Source organism: Stegostoma tigrinum, chromosome 1 (assembly GCF_030684315.1).
Source record: "Stegostoma tigrinum isolate sSteTig4 chromosome 1, sSteTig4.hap1, whole genome shotgun sequence".
Classification (NCBI taxonomy): Eukaryota; Metazoa; Chordata; class Chondrichthyes; order Orectolobiformes; family Stegostomatidae; genus Stegostoma; species Stegostoma tigrinum.
The window spans coordinates 18,461,851-18,482,985 of NC_081354.1; the positions used below are offsets into that span (position 1 = coordinate 18,461,851).

The 21,135-nt window shown below is 40.0% G+C and overlaps 1 protein-coding gene across 4 annotated transcripts in view; it reads right to left on the reverse strand.

Moving 5' to 3' along the window:
• LOC125462192 (janus kinase and microtubule-interacting protein 1-like) overlaps window positions 1-21,135 on the reverse strand; it is a 334,030-nt gene that overhangs the window by 96,010 nt on the left and 216,885 nt on the right. For all 4 annotated transcript variants that reach the window (XM_059638150.1, XM_059638124.1, XM_059638093.1 and 1 more), the window contains 2 exons: window positions 18,512-18,652; window positions 15,372-15,431 (listed from right to left, as the gene is read on the reverse strand). In XM_059638150.1, the coding sequence (XP_059494133.1) occupies window positions 15,372-15,431; window positions 18,512-18,652 (201 nt within the window). The remainder of the gene's footprint in view (window positions 1-15,371; window positions 15,432-18,511; window positions 18,653-21,135) is intronic.

Here is a 21,135-nt window from a genome sequence, read left to right on the forward strand (position 1 = left end):
GGATCAAAAACAAATCACACCTGCAAGTTAAGCATTGCTGATTCTCTGCACCAAGTCCAGTTTCTGAAAAATTGGTCATCAATAGAAACTGCATGCTTAGCCTACTAGTAGCCAGACTGATGCGATCTATACTTGCTCCACATAGGACCCTTACAGGCAAGATGGGCTACATCCCGCTTATAAACTAGATTCAAGACAACTTTTGGAAAGGTCATCTATATGATAACTCTGAGCTCAGCTCACATAGGACCCACATTTAGACACAAAGCAACTGATTTAAGGAATCCTTGTTATTTATTATTCCCCTGACACACAGGTTCAGCTTTAATGATCAGACCCAATTTGTCTGTTTGGTGAAGGCTTCAGTGATTGAGGGCAGTGTGCCACAACATGTAAACAGATCAGTTTGCAGTCACACTTCACAAGCAGGAATTTTCTGTTGGCTACATTGTCATGGAATGGCTTTTGTCCCCACGCAGAGAAAAGGTGAAACATTTCAGGTCAGCTCAAGTGTAGTAATACCAAATAATACTGTGTAGCAGCTGTTTTAATGGAGATTGGCACTTACCAGGCCCCTGAGATTTACATTAACGTGACTATTGAAACCTGAGGTGACCTCAAATGTCAGGTCTCTACAAGGGCACAACGATCAGCTGATATAACCCACCGGTGTAAGTTTAAACACTTGTCCCTAAAAAGACCCCGGGGAGAGACTGGAAGTAACAGACTGAGTGTCTTCTCCCTTTGATCTGTTGAAAGGTGCTATTGAACAAGTTGGCTCACCAGTTCCTCTCACTCATGCATCAATCAAACTGTGTTAGAATTCTATGAGAAATACTGATCTAGTCTCAACAAGATCAAGTACACAGGCAGATCAGCAAAGCTCAATGAGATTTATCTGCTAGTCAAAAAATCTAACCATTTCAAATTCAAACACAATAGACAGCCTTTTTAGCTGTGTTGATTTTCATGAGAAGCTCATTTCTACGACTCATTTTGAAAGTGTTCCTGCTATTATGATTAAATTGTCCTTGAGGTCTTTAGTCATTTTTACATAATACATTTCAGCAAAAAAACACACAAACTGAGCTGCTAGCACTGTACTGGATTCAAGAGAACAAGAATGTAAACATGGGAAACACACTAATTCAGAACAGTATTTACAGTTGAAACATTTTTAATATCCTCTGACTGAAATGTATTTATATTTATAGAGAAGGTACTGCTACAGCACATTCTATCATACAGAAACTCTGCGGATTTTGTAAAATCAGTTCAATCTCAGACTAATTAGAGAAAATAAACATATCTTTATTCACTGGGAGGATTTTCTTACCTTCATGCTTATAAGTCATTTCTTGGCAGCCAGAGAAATACAGACAAACCAAAACACATAAGCAGATGAAGCAGGAAAAATACAGCACAAGCAGTAAATATTCCATTTTAATACTTGAGCTACCTCACAATGTTATTGAAGAATTTGTTCCCCTGTATTAATATTTGGAAAACGGAAACACAATTCCGAAATGTTCGACATAACAGAGAACAGCAAACAGCTGTTGCTAATGCCAGGACAAAAAAAACATCTTCTGGTTTGTCTTCTCACAATTTCTTTGACGCTGTTTTCTTCTGTGAAGCCTAAGGAAATATGCGATGTCAATACGTCTCAACGTTCTGATGGAACACTCTCCTGGTCTTCTGGCCCCTCCTCCTACTGTGCCCATTGCTTGTTGTGCACAATTGCACTCTCATCACAAATCAGAATCTCCTAGGCATCATGTCAGTCTATCTGATCAGCAAATTCCATGACGCGCATGGCAACACATACGTCTCTCCTTCAGAATATAAAGAAGGGTCCAAATTTTCATATGGCTTTTACTTTTAACAACATAACACGCAAGAAGATCCAAAAGAACAAAAATCTACGTCATGTTGAGTAATACAGTCCTTCACTCTTTCTCTGACTGCCTCATTGTCACTGTCACTGTGTACCTGTCATATTGGCTTGTAATATCCCATCGAGTCCACGCCGACTCTCTGAAGTACACCCTATGCAGACCCACCCCATTCCTGTAACCCTACATTTCCCATGGACAATCCACCTTACCTGGACATCTGCAGAATGTGGGAAGAAACCGGAGCACCCAGAGAAAACGCCATGCAGTTTCTGAGGCTAAAATTGTACCTGGGTCCCTGGCACTATAAGGCAGCAGTGCTAACTACTGAGCCACTATGCCACCCCTCTGTTACAGTAATGGTGAGGCTATCACTGGCTATCACATAAAAACAAATCCAGCAGCAATATCCACCATTGAAATCTGAAACATGGACAGAAATTGCTGGAACCCTCCATGTCACTGGACTTGAAATGTTTTCTCTCAGTAGATGATACCAGACTTCATGAGTTTCTCCAGCATTTTCCACTTTTGGTTGAGTAACACTTCATGCACAGTTATACCCGAAAATGAAGAAGTTGTTTATATTGCGGTGCCCCTCGACAGGCTTCACTCTAACAGCGCAGTATCAGAGATAATGTGTATGGCAAACAAACGTGTATGGCAGGATAGAAATCCACTGATTGCAATGGAAACAGCTGGGCTTGTCTATTTATATGGTCTTGATGAATGGCCATCAATCTGAAAGGTTAAATCTGTTCTTTTCCAAGAGATGCTGCCTGACTGGTCGAATTTTACCCAATGTTTTGGTCCTTATTTCCTCTTAGAACACAGATTTACACAGTTTTCTTTAAGGGCTCTTACTTTACATTCTCAAAGGGATGGAAGATGTTAGAACAACATTGTAATGTTTAAATTGCAAAAGCTTCTTTGTAGCAGCATCACAATGAAACTATACATACAGGAAGAGAGGGATTGCTGGGTAAAATATTGAGTCAAGATCGTCCCCGTACCATCCCAGCAATCGTACAAAACCATGATAATTGAGTGTCAGCTTGAACTAATTGGGGAAACAATTCAGGAGAACACCATTACCAATGGGACAATAATTTTATGCTGAATGGTTGCAGATCTAAGCTTTATCTGAACAAGCTTTGGGTCTTATTTTTAAAAACGTTCTACATATGTTAACAGATCATGATCCATGAAGTTTGATTTGATTTGATTTATTATTGTCACATGTACCTAGGTACAGTGAAAAGTTTTGTTTTGCGAGCAGTACAGGCAGATCATGTCACTATCTCACTATCATCGTGCAGGGATGGGTTCTAGGGTTAAACTCTTGGAAGTCATTGTAGTATCTTTGTTATTTGGATAGACTAGCTATCTGTAAGCTGTTTGTGAAAACATATTTGCATGTATTAACAATAAGCCTGGAGCTTCTTACTTATTTTTCTTCATAGCATGTATGGTTTGTGTCTATTGAGGATCGACATACTCTAAAGTAAAAGGCTAATTGTAGTCAACCACTTGAAAAAAATCAATTTGAAGTTTAGCAACAAAAAGACAACCACAGCCTTTCCTGAAAATAGTTAATAGCTGTGAGGGCCCTTATCACACAATCATAATTGCTCATAATTATCTGATGTTCAGTCTTAATTATACCCCTTTATACATTCTTCCAATTTCTCCCTGCTCTGTACTATATTAGCTGGTCCTACTTGTGCATTTGACAATTACTTGCAAATTGTGTCAGTTCCGCATTCAATCAGAATTTCCATCCTCTAGCTATGGGAAACTGTGGGTATTCCAGAAACCCTGACCATTACCCAGGTCATATACACATCACAGCCAGTAGAGTAATGGTCCCCAACAAAACGTCAATTCTGTCGAGACATGGCAATCAATTGCAGACAAATTATTAAAAAGTAAATTATGGAGTGCAACATTTAGCTGAAAGGAATGTGCTCCTTTCTGTGACCTGCTACTATTCATGTCTGCAAAAGGAGCCTAATCAGTATCCATCAGCTGTGCAGAGAATGTCAATGACTGTCCAAATTATCCGCAATTCACAAGCAAGGGCAGGGGTTGTGTGATGTAGAGTCTTCTGGTCATAACATAAATGGCAACTCACTCATTTTAAGTAGACGACTATTAGATGAACCGGGACTACATGCTTAAATAAAAGCTTCTTTTTTACTTATTAATAATGGAAGCTATTTTGAAAAAAGACTTGGATTTATAAAATATCTTACATCATCTCTTTAATATCTCCAGCTGATTCACATATAGGCAAATTTGACCTACAGCAACTGTTGTCTGAAGGTAAACAGAAGATATTTGCTCAGGCTATGAAGCAACTTTATGGCGTACAGTGCTTCAGGTTTAATTAGTTTCAGGTTACAGTGCAAAATAATGTTTTGTCTATCCATTGACAATGTCAGAACAAAAAAAAATTGGCAGTTCAGCTTTTCTCCCCACTGTAACAGCAAGTTATTTATCAGACTTACACAGTCAGGACAATTGTCTAGAGAGTTTGCAAACTAAAAATATGACTACAAAGAAAGATGACCGAAACTATATTAAAGTGGCAGCTGAAATTAAATTTAAGAAATTTCTGTTTTCAGACAAACTGGACTAAGTTCAACATGAACAGTGGAACAGATTGGGATGTCATGTTGTGGCTGTACAAAACATTGGTGAGGTCACTTTTAGAATTCAGGTCTCCTTGCTACAGGAAAGATGTTGTTAAACTTGAAAAGGTTCTGAAAAGATTCACCAGGAATGTTGCAGGGACTTGAGTTATAGGGAGAGGCTGAATAGGCTGGGTCCATTTTCCTGGAGAGTCGGAGGCGGAGGGGTGACTTTACGGAGATTTATAAAATCATAAGGAGCATGGATAGGGTGAATAAACAAGATCTTTTTTTCCCCAGGGTGGGGGCATCCAAAACTAGACGGCGTAGGTTTAAGGTGAGAGTGGAAAGATTTAAAAGGGACATAAGGAGCAATAGTTTCACTCACAGGGTGGTGCATTTATGGGACAAGCTGCCAGAGGTGGTGATGGGGCAGGTACAATTGTGGCATTTAAAAGACAACTGGTTGGATATATGATTATGAATGGTTTGCAGGGATATGGGACAAACGATGGCATATGGAACTAGGTCTGTTTAGATTGACACAGATGAATTGGACTTTTTTCCATTCTGAATGATTATAAATTGTAGTAAGAGTTAGAAGAGATTGAGGCCGTTCAGCCAGTCATGATGTGCTGGGCCATGGTCCAGCTTTTGGTCTGTAGCTTTGTAGGTTATGGCATTCAATGTGCATATCCAACTTTAGTTAAATGCCATGGAGATTTCTAAATCTACTATCCCTACAAGCAGATCCACCAAACTCTGGGTGAAAACATTCTCCTTGATTCTACTTTAAGCTTTCTTCCAATTGCTTTAAATCTACGGTCCTTCACTCTGGAACTAATGAAAATAGGTCCTGCCTGTCCACTCTATCCAGTTCCCTCAATTGTATGCAACTCAATTAAAATGGAAATAGAAAGAACTGCAGATGCTGGAGTCAGAGATAACAAAGTCTGGAGCTGGAGGAACACAGCAGGCCAAGCAGCATCAGAGGAGCAGGGAAGTTGACGTTTCAAGTCGGGACCCTTCTTCAGAAAATTAAAGCGGACATCCTATAATGCATTAGGTAGCATCCCTGCCTCTGAGCTAGAAGCTCCAGATTCAAGTCTCACCAGCACTTGATGATCAGGTTCATTCATAACACAGCTGAACACACTGTAAGGATCACCCTGAAATTTATTCCAACTCATGTCAATGACAGATGCAAACAGTGGATGAGTTTACTGGCCAGCCATATGCTTGAAAGCACATTGAAGCCTCTGCTATCACTATCCGTATCTCCAGAATACAACATGTGTCTGAAAGGACATATTGTTATAGCAAACTTGGACTCTGGGTGAATTGCAACACACCTACAATTAAATTTCTCCTCAACTTCCTCTGTTCCAAAGAAAATAACGCTAGCTCAACCAATCTTTCCTCAGAGATAATATCCTCATAAATCTCCTCTGTTCTATCTCTAATGTAATCGTGTCCTTGTCACATGGCAACCAGAGTCATAGACAATGCTCTAGCTCTGGCTTAAATACAGGGTGACCAGATTTTCAAAAGGAAAAGCCAGAACACTATGAAATGCCTTTGGGAGGTTAGGATCCATGGTGACTGACATATTGGGTGACTAATAGCAGGAGTCTGGAGATAGCCTGGATGAAGATAGGAGATCACATCATGGCAGCTCTCACAATATGCCCAGTCAGAGTTGACCAATTTTTGAAGATACAAATCACAGTTTCTGATTTTGTTGCCACCCGCTGAGGCTACATAGAAGACTGGAGTCAGGGCAAACCTGCTAACCTTTTGAATCACCGTGCTGTGAACGATATAGTATTCCAGAACATAGTTACATTATGGATGGCCAAAAAACAAATAAAAGAGATCTGCGATCACAACAAATGCAGCTTCTGATTTGCATGTACTCCTGTATCTTCTGGCTCCACCCAGCTAATTCCCCAGAATGAATGTGACAGGTCAGTTAGTGGGGTAAGACCACAGCTTAAAGCGGCTTAGCCTGTGGTCAAGGTGGGGGAGCCACCACAGAATTGGAAACCAAGGCATCTGGAGAAAACAGTCAAGACATCAAGATGGTCAGAGAAAAGCCCGGATGATTCCGGTCAAACTAGCTCCCTTGGACACATTTCATAACTAATGTTTTATACAGTTCTAACATAACTGCCCTACTCATATGTTTATTGTCTTGGTTGTAAAAGGAGAGATTACATATGCCTTAATAAACACCATATTTTATTGTTGTGCTACATTCAGACATCTTTGGTTGATAATTCCAAGCTGTCTTTGATGTATTCCTTTATACATCTCAGTATCCTACTATTTATTGCATAGTCTCATGCCTTGTTTGCCCTCCCCAGATACATTTCCTCTTATTTCTCCAGAATGAACTCCATTTACCATGTTTTCAGTAACTACTGATCTCAACCTGAAGAGTTTTTCTTTCCGCAACCTGGCATCACGAACAAACTATTTCTTGGCTTCTCCTACTTGAGGGATTGGGTGCTTCTGCCACATCTAGAATTGCAGTGTTTATCTTCAAACTTTTAATGGTGAACAAGACAGTCTTTTTGCAGCACTCAATGCAATGATGAATCACAGCGACTTTTGGTATTGACATCTCTAAAGGAATTGCAAACTTGAGCCTCTCCTTATGGAAACAAAAATTATAAAAAACAACTACTCTCTGAGACTTGCCAAACAGTGCCAGTTATTGCAGTATAATATCCAGTGACTTTATCTAAAATGCTTCTTGAGTCAAAACTATTTCAAAGCAATTTGCAAAAGGCAGAATTAAGAGCTTGTTCAACAATGCAAAGCAGCCCAGGCACAATTACCTGGGCACATTAACTTAGCCTCAGATATAACCCAGTGCCTTTGGTAGGAATGGTGAAGTGTTAAAGTAGACCTATTGGTCCATTCTCTTTGGAAACACAGCTATTTCTACTCACAAAGTAAATGTGAGGTAGTCAAGCTGCAAATTGTTTTTCAAAGGCTCATAAACAAATGCAAATGATTGAGAGACCCTGTTTAAAAAGATCCTCAAAATCTCCTATTCTACATGCTATGGAGTCCATTGATTTCCAATGTATCCCGCTCCAGCTTGTGAACTTAAATGATGTTGGTCTCGCTCCTCTCCCTTGTGTTGAGAGTTATCTTGTATCAAAGAGAGAGAGAGAGAGGTATGTAAGAACTATCTCCTACAAAGACGTGCACTGATTTGTGGGGTTTCTGCCTGTTTGGACACCGAGAGGGAGGCAAACTATGATGAAATCAAGACGGGAAGTGGTGCATAAAAAACAAGTGTATTGAAAGGGGAAAAAGGCACGGTATAGGGTTTCTGGTAATCACACGCATATGCCTATAGTTAGAAGATATATTTACAGTCAGGGGAATTGAACATTTTATGATAAGATTGGAGAATATGGTTATGTGTACTAAGCTAGATGTAGACCGAGTGAACACTGTTGGAGACATGATTGTGTTAATGCGTAATTTTTGATTACAAATTATTTTCTGCAGAAAAAGCTGATTGGATCCTTTTTATCAGTAGAAATAGGATAAAACCTTTATGTTTTGTAATAAAGCTTGAGTTGTGCACAATTTTCCGAATGTACATCTCCTCCGCATGCATAAAAAGAAGGAACTTGAGTCACATCTGGTCTAAGGACGGAATAAAAGAGTTAAAAATCACCCTTGGGGTAACAAGAACTGCAAATACTGGAGTCAGGGATAACAAAGTGTCGACCTGGAGAAACACAGAAGGCCAGGCAGCATTAGAGGAGCAAGAAAGCTGATGTTTTGGGTCAGGACCCTTCTTCAGGACCCTTTCTGCGTGCGATGTGAACTGAGGAAGCAGCGTTGAGGTAGGTTGGTGATTGAGCAAAAGGCCAGAAGATGATTCTGCTAGTTATGAACAGAACAAGGAAGAGACAAGAGATAATGGGAACTGCAGATGCTGGGGAATCCAAGATAACAAGGTGTGCAGCTGAATGAAATTAGCAGGCCAAGCAGCATCTTAGGAGCAGGAAAGTTGATGTTTCAGGCCTAGACCCTTTTCTGCTGTGTTCATCCAGCTCCACACCTTGTTATAAAGGAAGAGAGAAATGTGTTTGTAATGAAAACAAGAAGTGGCTTAATGGTTTTGTGTTGTGAAGGAGAGGATGGCGAGAGTGGATTTGTTGAGAATGCTGGGAGGATGAACTGGGGAGACGAATTGGTACAGTTTGTTACTGAGACGGAGAAATGCTGCCCAAGTGCTCAACCATGCAGTTCATGAACAAAATCCAGGTATTGGCAAGATTATCTAATTCCAGGTTTGGGTCCCTTGAATCTCAGAAGCAATCTCCTTTACTCTGCAGCACTCCACAAAACTCTTTCCTTTATTTGAGGACTTTTTTAAATAGATGTCTGTAGACAGAGATGTTTGAAGGTAACTGAATTAATAAAGAATATTGACCAGGGCACCCGGTCCTAATCCAATCCAAAAACAAAACCCTGTCCATCATTCCCTACCACTGTGGAAGCATTTCCATCTAACAGGCAGAAGGTGCAAGCTTCGAGTCTGCTGGAGACAAATTGGAATTGGAGCTCCAATTGTCAGTTCCAGGTGGACATTTAGTGGGGATAATCAATTCTGCTGAATGAAGGTAGTCCCCACTCATCATATAAACTGTGAGAGCCCATACAAACCTCAGCATATCACACTAATCACCCATTATCTTAAAAGAACAATCATCTGACAGCATATCTAGACTTTTAATCAGCTATGGATCCTTCCAAACATTCTCAATACTGTGCTCAGCACGAGTGTGAAGATAAAAGAAACAAAGTCTCTTTTAATCGGCATTTACAAGGGCATCATTACTGCAAGCTTTGTATTTCCTTCCAATATAATGTGGCGGGGTAACACTCCCTACCAATATAGGACCCCATTCACCTTAACCTTAAATGTTCACTCATGCCCTAATGCACGTTCACTGCAAGGGAATTCATAATACAAATGGAGCCTGACCAAAATGTCTGTAAACATCCAATTTTTATAATCAACATATCACACTTTCAATCCTTAAAACAAAGTCAATCATGCATTTGAATGCACAGTGAGAAAGATGGATCTTAAACCCTGGCCCATGAGTGGAATTCAAGTGCATTGAAGTGAAATGAGTTTCAGAACTTAATAACACTGAAGACAATCTAGTGCAGTGTACAATGTCTGCAAACTCATTAGTTATTTTTGCTGTTGCTACAACTATCAGCCTATTCTCGAAGGGTTTCATTATATTCAAAGCTGAGAGATGGTTCTGCCATTTATCAAAGTGATCAAGCAAGCTTCAAGAGACAGTAACAAAATCACAGATTTCATACCATTTTCAATATTTTCTACCCTAAATTTCTAAATAACAGGTGATGTGAAATGGGCAGCATAGTGCCACATTAGCAATGCCAAAGATCTAAGTTCGGTTCCAGGCTCAGATGACTGTGTGGAATTTGCACATTCTGCCTGTTTGCATTGGTTTCCGCCCAGTGCTATAGTTTCCTCCCACAGTCAAAAGGTGTGCAGGCTTGTGGATCAGCGATGCTAAATTAATCTGTAGTGTCCAGGGATGCGCAGGCTAGCTGGATTAGTCTTGGTTAATGCAGGATTACAGAAATAATGTTGGATGCTCTTTGGAGCTTTGGTGCACACTCAACAGGCCACATTGCCTCCTCTGAACTTTGAGGAAATAGTGGGTGTGGGCATAGTTACAACATTTAAAAGACGTTATAAAAGTACATGAACCGGAAAGGTTTGGAGGAATATCAGCCAGGAGCAGGCAGATGGGACTAGTTTAGTTTGGGCTTATGTTCAGCATGGACCATTTGGACCAAAGGATTTGTTTTCATGCTGTATGGCTCTATGACTCTATCACATTTCAAATGTTGTTTATATGTGTAGTAAGTTAGTCTGTGTTGTGTTTTATAGTTTCAAGTAAAAAGGATCTTTACTTGTTCAAAATCAACATGAAACAGAAACTGTGAGAATAACAAACAAATCCAATTGAAACAGAGAACCTCAAAACAACAACTGTTGTGCTTGATGAAGACGAGCTCACAGTGCAGGAACTGAAGAATGGACCCACTGGTCTTTGCAGTCCAGTGATACTTCAGAATAGAATTTACAGCATTACAGAATTGTTACAGGACACAAAGAGACCACACAGCCCATTAGGCCTACTCTGATTCTAGTACCTAATAACAACCCTCCTGCCTATTCCCCACATCCCTGGCCATTATTTCTAGAAAAATAATCATCAAGTATTCTCTTGAATATGTAAACTGAACCTGCCTCCACCACATTTCTAGACAATGCATTCTATGCTTTAACTACTCGCTGTGTGAAAATCTCCTTTCCCATATTATCCTTACTTCCTTTGCACAATAAGTTAAATCAAGGTCCTTGGTGCTCAATCTGCCACTCACTAGAATCATAGTTGGTTGATCATGTCCTTTTCTGTGTGACACTATAATTTTGGGCTCTCTTTTGTCTATTAAAGAATCTGTCTGACTCAGCTTTAAATGGATTCAATGACACAATCTCAACAGTTTCCAGTGAAAGAGAATCCAAAGATTAGAAATCCTGTGGAAGCAGAAATGTCTTCCCATCTGCATTGTGCCATGACTGGGTGTGTTATTGCGTGATCTAGATCAAGCTTCACTGTTCCCTGAGTTGCCACAGTAAGTTAAAAATTTACTCAAACTATTCAAAGTCCCCAGTTTATCTAACTGACAAACTCAGGTTGAAGAAAACACTCACCAGGTTTGTGTGCTTATCAAGAAAATTACTGCAAACACATTGTCTAACCACTTTCCAAAATGGAAATATGACTTATTTACTCATAACTGTACAGCCTAAACCCCACACCTTAATAAATTCCCTCTTTCACAAAGGTAACGACACACAACGACAGACATGGGTAAGAATGGAAAAAAGAAAAAATATCAGAGAAGCACAGTTCAATACAAACAGTCTGGTCCACAGGGTCTGATACATTGTTTTCTGTCACTTCCTTTCAATTCTTTGATGTCATTACACGGTTGTTCACATGCTGGTGTTCTGTCTCACATTCACCGGTAAAGGATATGTGTTTTCAATGCCGCTGATGGAGTTTTATTCCTCCTTCAACAGGCAATTTGCTAAAAAAAGTGAAAGGAATCCAGCTAGCTGATCATGGAGGCTTTCTGGTACATCAGCACAAAAGAGAGTGAAAGAGATTTTTGATGGTTCTCCTGACAGACTAGCACTGGACCCATACAAGCTATGGTCAGGAGCCAATCTGTTGCTCCCTAGTTCAGAATGCATTGGCTTCATTCTGCCTGCTTTCATTCTCACTGTTCCAGGAAAAGGCAACATTGTATTCAACGCAAAAAGCTCCATTAGATGTGATTTTTAAAACTGCTCTCATCTCTTTACACAGCGTCCTAGTTTTAAAGCAGTATTTTCCCTATATAGGTCTAGAGTCCAAAAATAAAAGTAATAAAATTGGTGGTCTTTACATGCCTCCACCGTCAAAAGAGATGTATCCTATTTCAATAATTCATTTCATTACAACGTAAATGATATACAGGCAACAAAATTCAAAACATAAATACATTTACCTTCACTCCCTGACTTATACAAGTTTCATAGAAAGTTTCTATCATCTTTTAAATTCTTAATTTGTGTTATCTGTAATTCAAATTCTATAACAATGGTTATTTGGAAATCTTAACGCACTGTAGGTAATCTAATCTAATCTAATCCATATCTATTTGTGATGGATCCCAGACTCCAAATTAAGTTAAAATAGACTTCTATCAGGATACAGGGTGTTCTTATCTCGTTATTTCTACGTAAAGAAATGCAGCTGCTTGTTTATAACTGAACTCTGTGTGTATTATCTTAATTTGTTACCTTGGATATATTCTATATACAGAGCTACTATTGTTCTAATTTATGATTTACTTTAAAACGAACTACACCAAGCATGCTACTCTAAGTTATCTGAAAACTACTTTCAGCCATCATGTGCTGCTTTTAGCCAAGGGCAGCCCCAACAATTGTATCATCATTTTAAGGCAACTTCAAACATATTATCTTTCCTAGCAATATAAACTTTACAATGAGTGATGGCATCAATTGATTCCACCTGAAGAGCCTCATATTTTGAGTTTTAATCTTTTCAATGGATATTACCATCAACATAGATTATTCTTTTCTTTCAAATCTATATTTGACATAATAGCAAAGTGTTGAAAACCTAGTAATACTCCCAAACTTTTCTTTTCCATGGTACAGTACCCCCGCTGATATTGGTTTAATTTCTTTGAAATGTACCCCACTGGGCCTTTCTATCCCCGTTTGATCATCTCACTAAAAGACTACAACAAACATCAAATTACTAGCATCAAGTGACATTGTGAAAGGTTTGGTAAACTCAGGGGTGGCAAATACCAGTTCAGTTGTCAGGTTTGCCTTTAGCTTCTCAAAGGTGGCTTGGAAGTCTGCTGACATTTATCTGTTTCTTCAACAAATTTATTAAAGATACAACTATCCTGCTGCAGTTGGACACAGATTTCCTATAAAATCCACAGATGCCTACAATTTCTCACGACATCCCATTCAGTTTTAGGAATGGAGAGTTTTATTAGAGTCTTCACTTTCACGGTTCTTGGAAACACTTGTCCTCATCCTACAATATGCTTTTCTGAATTCACTTTGGGCCACATTTGTCAATAAGCCAGCTAACTGCAATTGCTTTAGCAAATCCCTGAATCACTTTACATGTTCTTCCCACTCTCCATACCTTAAATTCAAGACCACAGTTTGTAACTGTCCTTGCATTCTCGTATTGTCTAGACAAATTGTAGGAGGTTCACTTTATAAACTGTCTGCCTCTGTTATCATCCACTATTCTGACTAACTTGCTCTTTCTTATTCTCTTCCCTATGATGATTTTGCTTCAACATGTTAGAATCATAGAATCCCTATAAGGGTGGAAACATGCCATTTAGCCCATCATGTTCACACTGGCCCTCCAAAGGACATCCCACCCAGACCTGTCCCATCCCTGTCACCTTACAGTTCCCATTTCAATCCACCTAACCTGCACATCTTTGGACTGCAGGAGGAAACAGGACCACCTGTGAAAAAACTCACATAGACACAGGGAAAATGTGCAAACTCCACACAGACAGTCATCCAAGGGAGGAAGTGAACCAGTGATCTTGGCATTGCGAGACAGCAGTGTTAACCATTGAGCTACCATGCCACAGCTGTTGAAGTAGAAGTGACATAACCAATTCTTCTTCCATGATCAGAAGTATCTACCAGAGACGTCATTTAACTAACCCTCCTAACTACCTTGATATGGACTATTGAGTTTTATTTTTAGATGTTCACCCTACAAAGGCAATAATATCAACATTAATCTCTGTGTAAAATACCATTGATGTAGCATGTTTCTTTGCCCATTCTGTCATGGTGATGTTTTTAAATGACTTTGTGCTACTTTACATGCTCCAATGTGTCTCTCTCAAAAACACAGACATGTATTTCCATACTGAGAATTTTTTTCTTTATTGCTGCAGTACGTTCTTCAGGTTAAGGAAAATAAAAAGTTTCCATTTCATCTTGCCCAATTATTTTTGGATCCCAGAGCACTCAACTGTCTTGGACAAGACAGTCTTTTAAATTTAAATTTAAAGCCCTTCACTTCTTTCGAAAGTGACCAGCCATTCCTTAATGGTAAATTAGTGTGCAATATATTTAACACGCCCATCACTTCCAGCAGAAAGATCTCCACATCTGGAAACTTGTGAATGACCACCTGTATGTTTTTTGTTTCAGCACCCACCAGGAAACAGCTCAGAGATATGTAGCATTGCAGAAGAAACTCAAGCCCAACAGAGACCTCGTATACCAAATAGCTTCAATGCAAAACAGAGCTGAAGGGGAAATCCATTTCCCAATACACCACTCGGAACTTAACTCGTTCAGTCTCAGCAAGACAATGGCATGCATACTTTTTGAAAGACAAACTTGAGTTGTCACTATTGTCTCCAAAGCTCAATGGCTATTAAGCACATCCTGCAACAAATCACTTTAACAGAGAAACCTGATCTAATGAACAGAGCCCATTCTGATATCAAACTGCAGCCTGATCATGTCTAATCATTACTTTTATCCCCACATTAGATGCATGATAAATGATAGTAAGGTTTCAGGAATCGGAACAGTGATACTGCATGTGAAACACAATTAAGACGCATCCCAGTATGGATTCCACTTCCACCAATAGGATTGGACAAAGGCAATAAAAAATGTAATTATATTCAACGATTCTTATTTTAATCATCTGGCTAGGAGCAGTTAGCTCAGATAGTTAGAACATGAATCAGATTAATGCTAACATCATAGGCTTCGATCCCTATTGTATTTATGCCCATCTCCCAACTCCCCCTAAATTAAAAATTTATGGCATTTTACCTGGATTTAGTGAATCATCACTAAATACCTGCTCTTGGGAACTCAAGAAAATGACTGATCATCTATCATTTCTTCATTCCCAAATACAATATTCATTTTTTAACAATACATTAAGTAGTCCAGCAATCTCTATTAAGTTCTTGGTCTGAACGTCTTCTCTCTACGTAGTGTGCAATAATCGGGTCACGAATTTTGAAACAATTTTAAACCCAAGCAAATAGGCTTTGTCAAATCAAGCAGCGATTGCATTCCCTAGTCACTTGAGGAATAATTAGCAGGCACTTCAATTTCCAACAAATTGTAACTCTATGAATGCTTGTCACCTTTTACCTTGTGAGGTTTTGTGCTTCTTCTTTTCGGTTTCTTAGAACGTAATAATCTCTCCCGATCCTGCAAGGAGCGAGAAATAATGAGATATAAAATGCAACTTTTAAATGACTGACTCAATTGACCTAAATACAACAATGAGCATCAGCAGTAATCTATCAGGTTAGGTCAATCTCAGCACAGTTCAAGCATGAGACATTAACAAAATAGTGTAATTCACACTTTTTATTCTATAACATGTACGGCGTCTTAGGATAATTATACTCTTGAGTACATAGTTATCTTTCAGTGCTGATGTTTTATTGCATTCCAAACTGGAAGTTCAATCTACAGACGGAATAGAAATATCTAACTTTATATTTCTGACTACAGATTATTGACCAGTTTCTCTTTCTCCAGAGACACTGCCTGACCTGCTGAATATTTCCAGCGTTTTCAGTTTTTATTTCATTTGCTATCGTGCTTAGATTTGTTAAAGTACCTGATCATTGGTCACATGCCAAATCGCCTCCCCAGAAGACTCCAAAATATGTGTTCAGCAAATAAAAATATCAAAATGCCCCAAATGAGAAAGATGATGGCAGTCATGTGACGATGCTGTGACTTTAAGAGATTATTTTGTCCTGGTTTATTTTCAGAGTGAGACTGAACAAGAGATACAAAGTTGCCTGGTTAAGACCTCTTGAGTAAACAGCTTGAGAGGCCTTGGCTTTTTTTTGTAACAGCTGGATAGATGTGACCAGCTCTCTCAGATTAGGATTTCTGGGTTTTGATTTTTCAATATCATCAGAATCTAGTAGGGTACAGTTGGAAGCTTCGGTGAACATCTAGCTGCGATGATCTCTGAATTTTCTCTTGATTTGCTTTCTCCAGTATTGGAGAACTGTATATGAGAATCTGTGTCTGAATGTTCCTTTTTTTTTGCCCAAGGGTTAAGTTTATGGGATGTTGCCATATTGGAACAATTAATTAGTAATAGTTACCTTATCAATTATTCTGTTAAGTTTCCAAATAGAGCTGTTATTCTAAATTCATCTTTCTTTTGGTTGTATTTTAACCACAGTGTTAAAATAAATTGTGTTTTGCTTAACATTGAGTTGTTTGATCAGTCACATTGCATCTGGAAGAGACACCTCATATTTGCTTAAAAAAAATGAAAAAGTTAGGGTCTTGGCTACCTTCTTAAAATATTTTATGGGCGTTTGATGTGGCCCATAACATTAGACCAAATTTTTAACAGAACTCAAACTCATTTCCTAATAACTACATTATAGATTGAATATAATCTTTCCTGCAAACATAGATATGATTTAATTTTATGCACATGAGCTTGTATCAGCCTGACTAAAGATATGGAATCTGTTTTGCCATGTAACAAAAATGTATATTGTGCTTCATCTGAATTAACCTTTCAGACTGAATTTACATTACATAAACTCAGCTGAATGGTCCAGTTTTTTGGCTAAGTACTATTTTCACCCAGTTTTTGTTAAAGGGATTTCCACATCGAGGCCTAATGAGATTTCTCACTGTATCTTACCTAACCTGCCTCGTTAACCATCTACCCTGCCTCCGCGGTGCACCGCTCATTCAATTCCAGCCCCCTCACATCACATGCTGTTCCCAGAACAACTTGACACGGCGAGAATATCTTTGAGTTGACCGCCATCCCAGGAATCCATAGGTCACGTTGATGGGGTGCTGCATTGGTGTGGGTCTTCCTCTTTCCCCAGGGCCAGCAGAGGAGGTAATGACACCATACCATGTCAGCTGGGTCCCAGATTGCTATCAAGGCAGTGCAGGAGAGGGAAACAGCACTGCAGGAAGAAGGCTAATGTCCTTCTTCACTCCACCAGCATAAATGGGGCCAGATTCCCTCTGATACTTCACAGCCACTCTACCTCCCCTACTGCAACCCAGTTCCCTGCAGGGTTCAAGCTCTACCACGATTGCCTGCAATATCTTCCTCACTCATTCTCACCCATCCAACCTCCCCATACCGCCCACCTACCTCCTCCCCCCTCCCCCACACTACTAAACTCTGTATGCCTCCTGCGCTGTCTATTTTCTCACTCAGGGCACCTCCCCACATGCACAAAATGTAACAGCTGTGTCATCCACTTTCATCTCCCTGAATAACTGCCTCTCTCTCGCTCTCACTCTCTCATTTCTGAAGGAAAAGAGCTCAATGGGGCAGGAAAAGGCAAGACTGATGTTGGGTTGCCTGACCTTTGGTTCCTCCCTACTTATGTGGACAGCAGCCTTACTGGGGCCATCTGTAGCATCTGACTAACCATGCCCAAACCCCTGGACAGGTTAAAGGCTGCCCCTGACTTACTGTGCTGAGACCCTCTGAGGGAAAGCTACCTTTCCTGACTTTGTTGAGACTGCTACAAGCCATGAAATGTTTCCTGTCTTTGTGTTTATGTCAAATGGCTAGGCAATACAACAGTAGTGGGAGACTTGCATCTCCGGCTGAGGGGGTAAAGTGCAAAAAGGCAAGGCAATGGAAATGCAAGGCAGGGATATTGCAAGCATCTCAGAGTCACAGTGCATGACAATTGCAAACGAAGAGCTTGGGGTTGCAGCCTAGTCTAGTTCATGAATGGGAGGCATGTCCCCGAGCGCACAATATGCTTGCAGCAGCCATTCAGTATTGCTTGTTGGTGCAGCCATAGTGAAGCATTTAAGTGTCGAAGTAAAATGTAAGTCGATTGAAGATGTGTTATGAGGGCTGCTAAAGGTTAGCACATTGTATGGCAATGGCCGTGAATATCGCTATAGCCCATGTTGTGCAGGCCACGATATGAATCCACACAAACAGTAAATCAATGGAGTGACTCCTAGAACTGAGTTCATACCTCACAACTTCAGTGCACTTGAATCTCTTAATTTACCCTCATGCCCTTGAAATGATCCCTCGTGAAAACCACTTCACATCGTACTGAACTGCACTCTTCAGTTAAGAAATTATACCTACAGCTTTGGTTGGCACCATTGTTGGCCAACTATCATTTTAATGGAGGGAGAATTTTGAATGAAAAACTGAATGATCTTTGTTTACAATTCTATACCATTCATGGTAAACGACAACAATTGACATTTCTAAGTGTAAGGACAAGGGCAATAACAAAATGACTCACCATTGTTAAGTCATCAATAATGTGTTGTTGCTCAACAACCTGGAGTCTCAAGAACTCTATTTCCTGCTCATCTTGAGATTGGTCCAGATCATTCAGTGAAGTATGACGCCTCAGCTGTCCTTGTGAAGCTAACTTCTCTTTCTGACAAACAAACCATGTATTTAGTGCTTAACAGCAACAGTGAGATGATTCACCTCCAACAAGCTCAATTACCTTTTTTTCAGTGCCAGGTAGGACTTCAACCACCCAAGTGTTCCCCACCCCGCCCCCACCGAATCCCACTGGCTCCAGTTTTGCCAGGACTCCTTTACGCCTTTGAGGTTAACAGCAGTTTATTAAACTGTCCAGGTAACAAAACTGTCTGTATGCTCCATATAATTAAAAGTAGGCAAATCATCAATGCTAAAGTAAAGTTCACTCCAGTATTACTGAAAAAAGACACAGTTTGACAGATCTTGCACTCATTAGGACATTTGCAAGATTAACAGAGTATTTTATAATGTTCAACAAAACAGTGCTGATTGCTGGCAAGTGAACTCTGGCCTGTAGACATATTGAAATGGAGAATTCATGGTGACTAACAGAACTACACTGACAAGCAATTTAAGATGATCCGTCAGGCTTGCAAAGTGGTTCGTATACGCATACTGTGAGCTACATATATTTGTGCAATCAACAGTGCTAAACCATCCCACAACCAATCAGATTTAAGCTCAGCAGAAATGCCATGTCAAGTTATGAAAGGTGGTGGACGGGTAGACAACTACTAGGGGGCTCCCCAAATATCGTCAAACTCAACCACAGGGTTCCAGCACACTGCTGCAAGAGAGAAGCCTGAAGAATCTGCATCCATCTTCAGTCAGAAGTGCCAGTGGATGATTTATGTCAGCCTCCTCTTGATGTCCCCAGCATTATAGATGCCAGTCTTCAGCCACTTTAATTCTCCCTCTGTAATATCAAATAACTGCTGAAAGCTGTCGTTACCGCCAAAGCTATGGGCCCTGGCAACATTCTGATAATGTCACAGAAGATTTGTGTTCCAGAATTAGCTGCGCCTAGAGCCAAACTAACACTACAGTTACAACATTGGCATCTATCCAACATTGTTCTGTTCTCAAAAAGCAGGATAATTCCACCTTGGTCTATCACTGCCCAAGCAATCTACTTAGCATGTTCAAAGTTACAGAAGAGATCGTCAACAGTGAAATCAAAGAGGGCTTGCAAAGGCATAACCTGCTTCTTAATGCTCAGCTTGTGTAGCAACAGGATTACTGAAGCCTGACCTCATTACAACCTTGGTCCAAACATGGGCAAAAAAAACCTCAAATCCAGACATGAAACTAGGGTGACCACCATTGACATCAAGGTATTATTCAACTATAAATGGCCTCAAGCAAGTCGAGCTAACCTGGAGTCAACTGAAATCTTGGAAAGCTCTTTGCTGGTTGAAGCCAACCTGGCACAAAGAAAGATAGTTGTGGTAGTTAGGAGATGAATCACCTCAGCTCCAGGACATCTCTGCAGGAGTTCCTCAGGATAGTATTCTTGGGCCAAACAACTTCAGCTGTTTCTCAACGGCCCTCCCTCTACTACAAGGCTAGAAGTAGGCTTATTTGATGATGGCTGCACAATGTTCAACGTTACTCATGACACCTCAGATAGTAAAGCAGTCCATTCTGAAATGTTGCAAGATGTAGACACTATCCATGTTTGGGATAATGAGTCATAATTAGCATCTGCAGAGGCAATAATCAGCCCTGCTAAAAGAGTATCTGATTGTTGTCCCTTGACATTCATTGGAAGTGCCATTGTTGTATGCCACATATTTGGGTGGTCACCGCTGACCAAACATTTAACTGGGCCAGCCATATAAACATGGTGGCTACAAGAGCTGGGACTTCTTCAGCAGTTATCTCATCTCCTGACTCCCCAAAGCCTGTCCACCATCCAAAAGGCACAAAACTCCACGCTTGCCTGGGTGAGTGCAGCTCCAATAACACTCGCGATACCATCCAGGACAAAGCAGCCCACTTGGTTGATATCCCATCTATTATCTTGAACATTCATTGCCTTCAGAACTGAAACATGGCAGCAGTGTGCACCGTCTACATGATGCGCAATTGCAACTGAACAAAACTTCTCCACAAACACCTTCCAAAGCCGCAACCTCTACTATCTAGAAGGACAAGATCAACAGGCGCATGGAAAAACCACTGCTTGTAAGTTCTCCTTCAAATCATACATCATCATAACTCAGAATTTTATCATTGTTCTTTCTCCCTCACCAAGTCAACATCCTGTAACTCGCTGGCATTGTGAATATCCCGACACCCTGATGACTGCCGTGGTTCAAGAAAGCAATTCACCATCATCTATTCCAGGATAGTTAGGGATACACAATAAATGTTTCCTTAATCAGCAACACTGACCTTCTCATGAATGCTGGTTAAAAGATAGAGAGTTGACCTTTTCAGACAGAAAGAATACGTGCAGATTTTGTGGCTGTTTCAAATTAACAACATAGGTGACAGCTACTCTCTGGTTTATTCCTCAGAGCGATGTCTTGACCAACTTGCTTCATTTAACATTAAATAAAGCTTGGTAGTTGTCTATCAGTCATCATC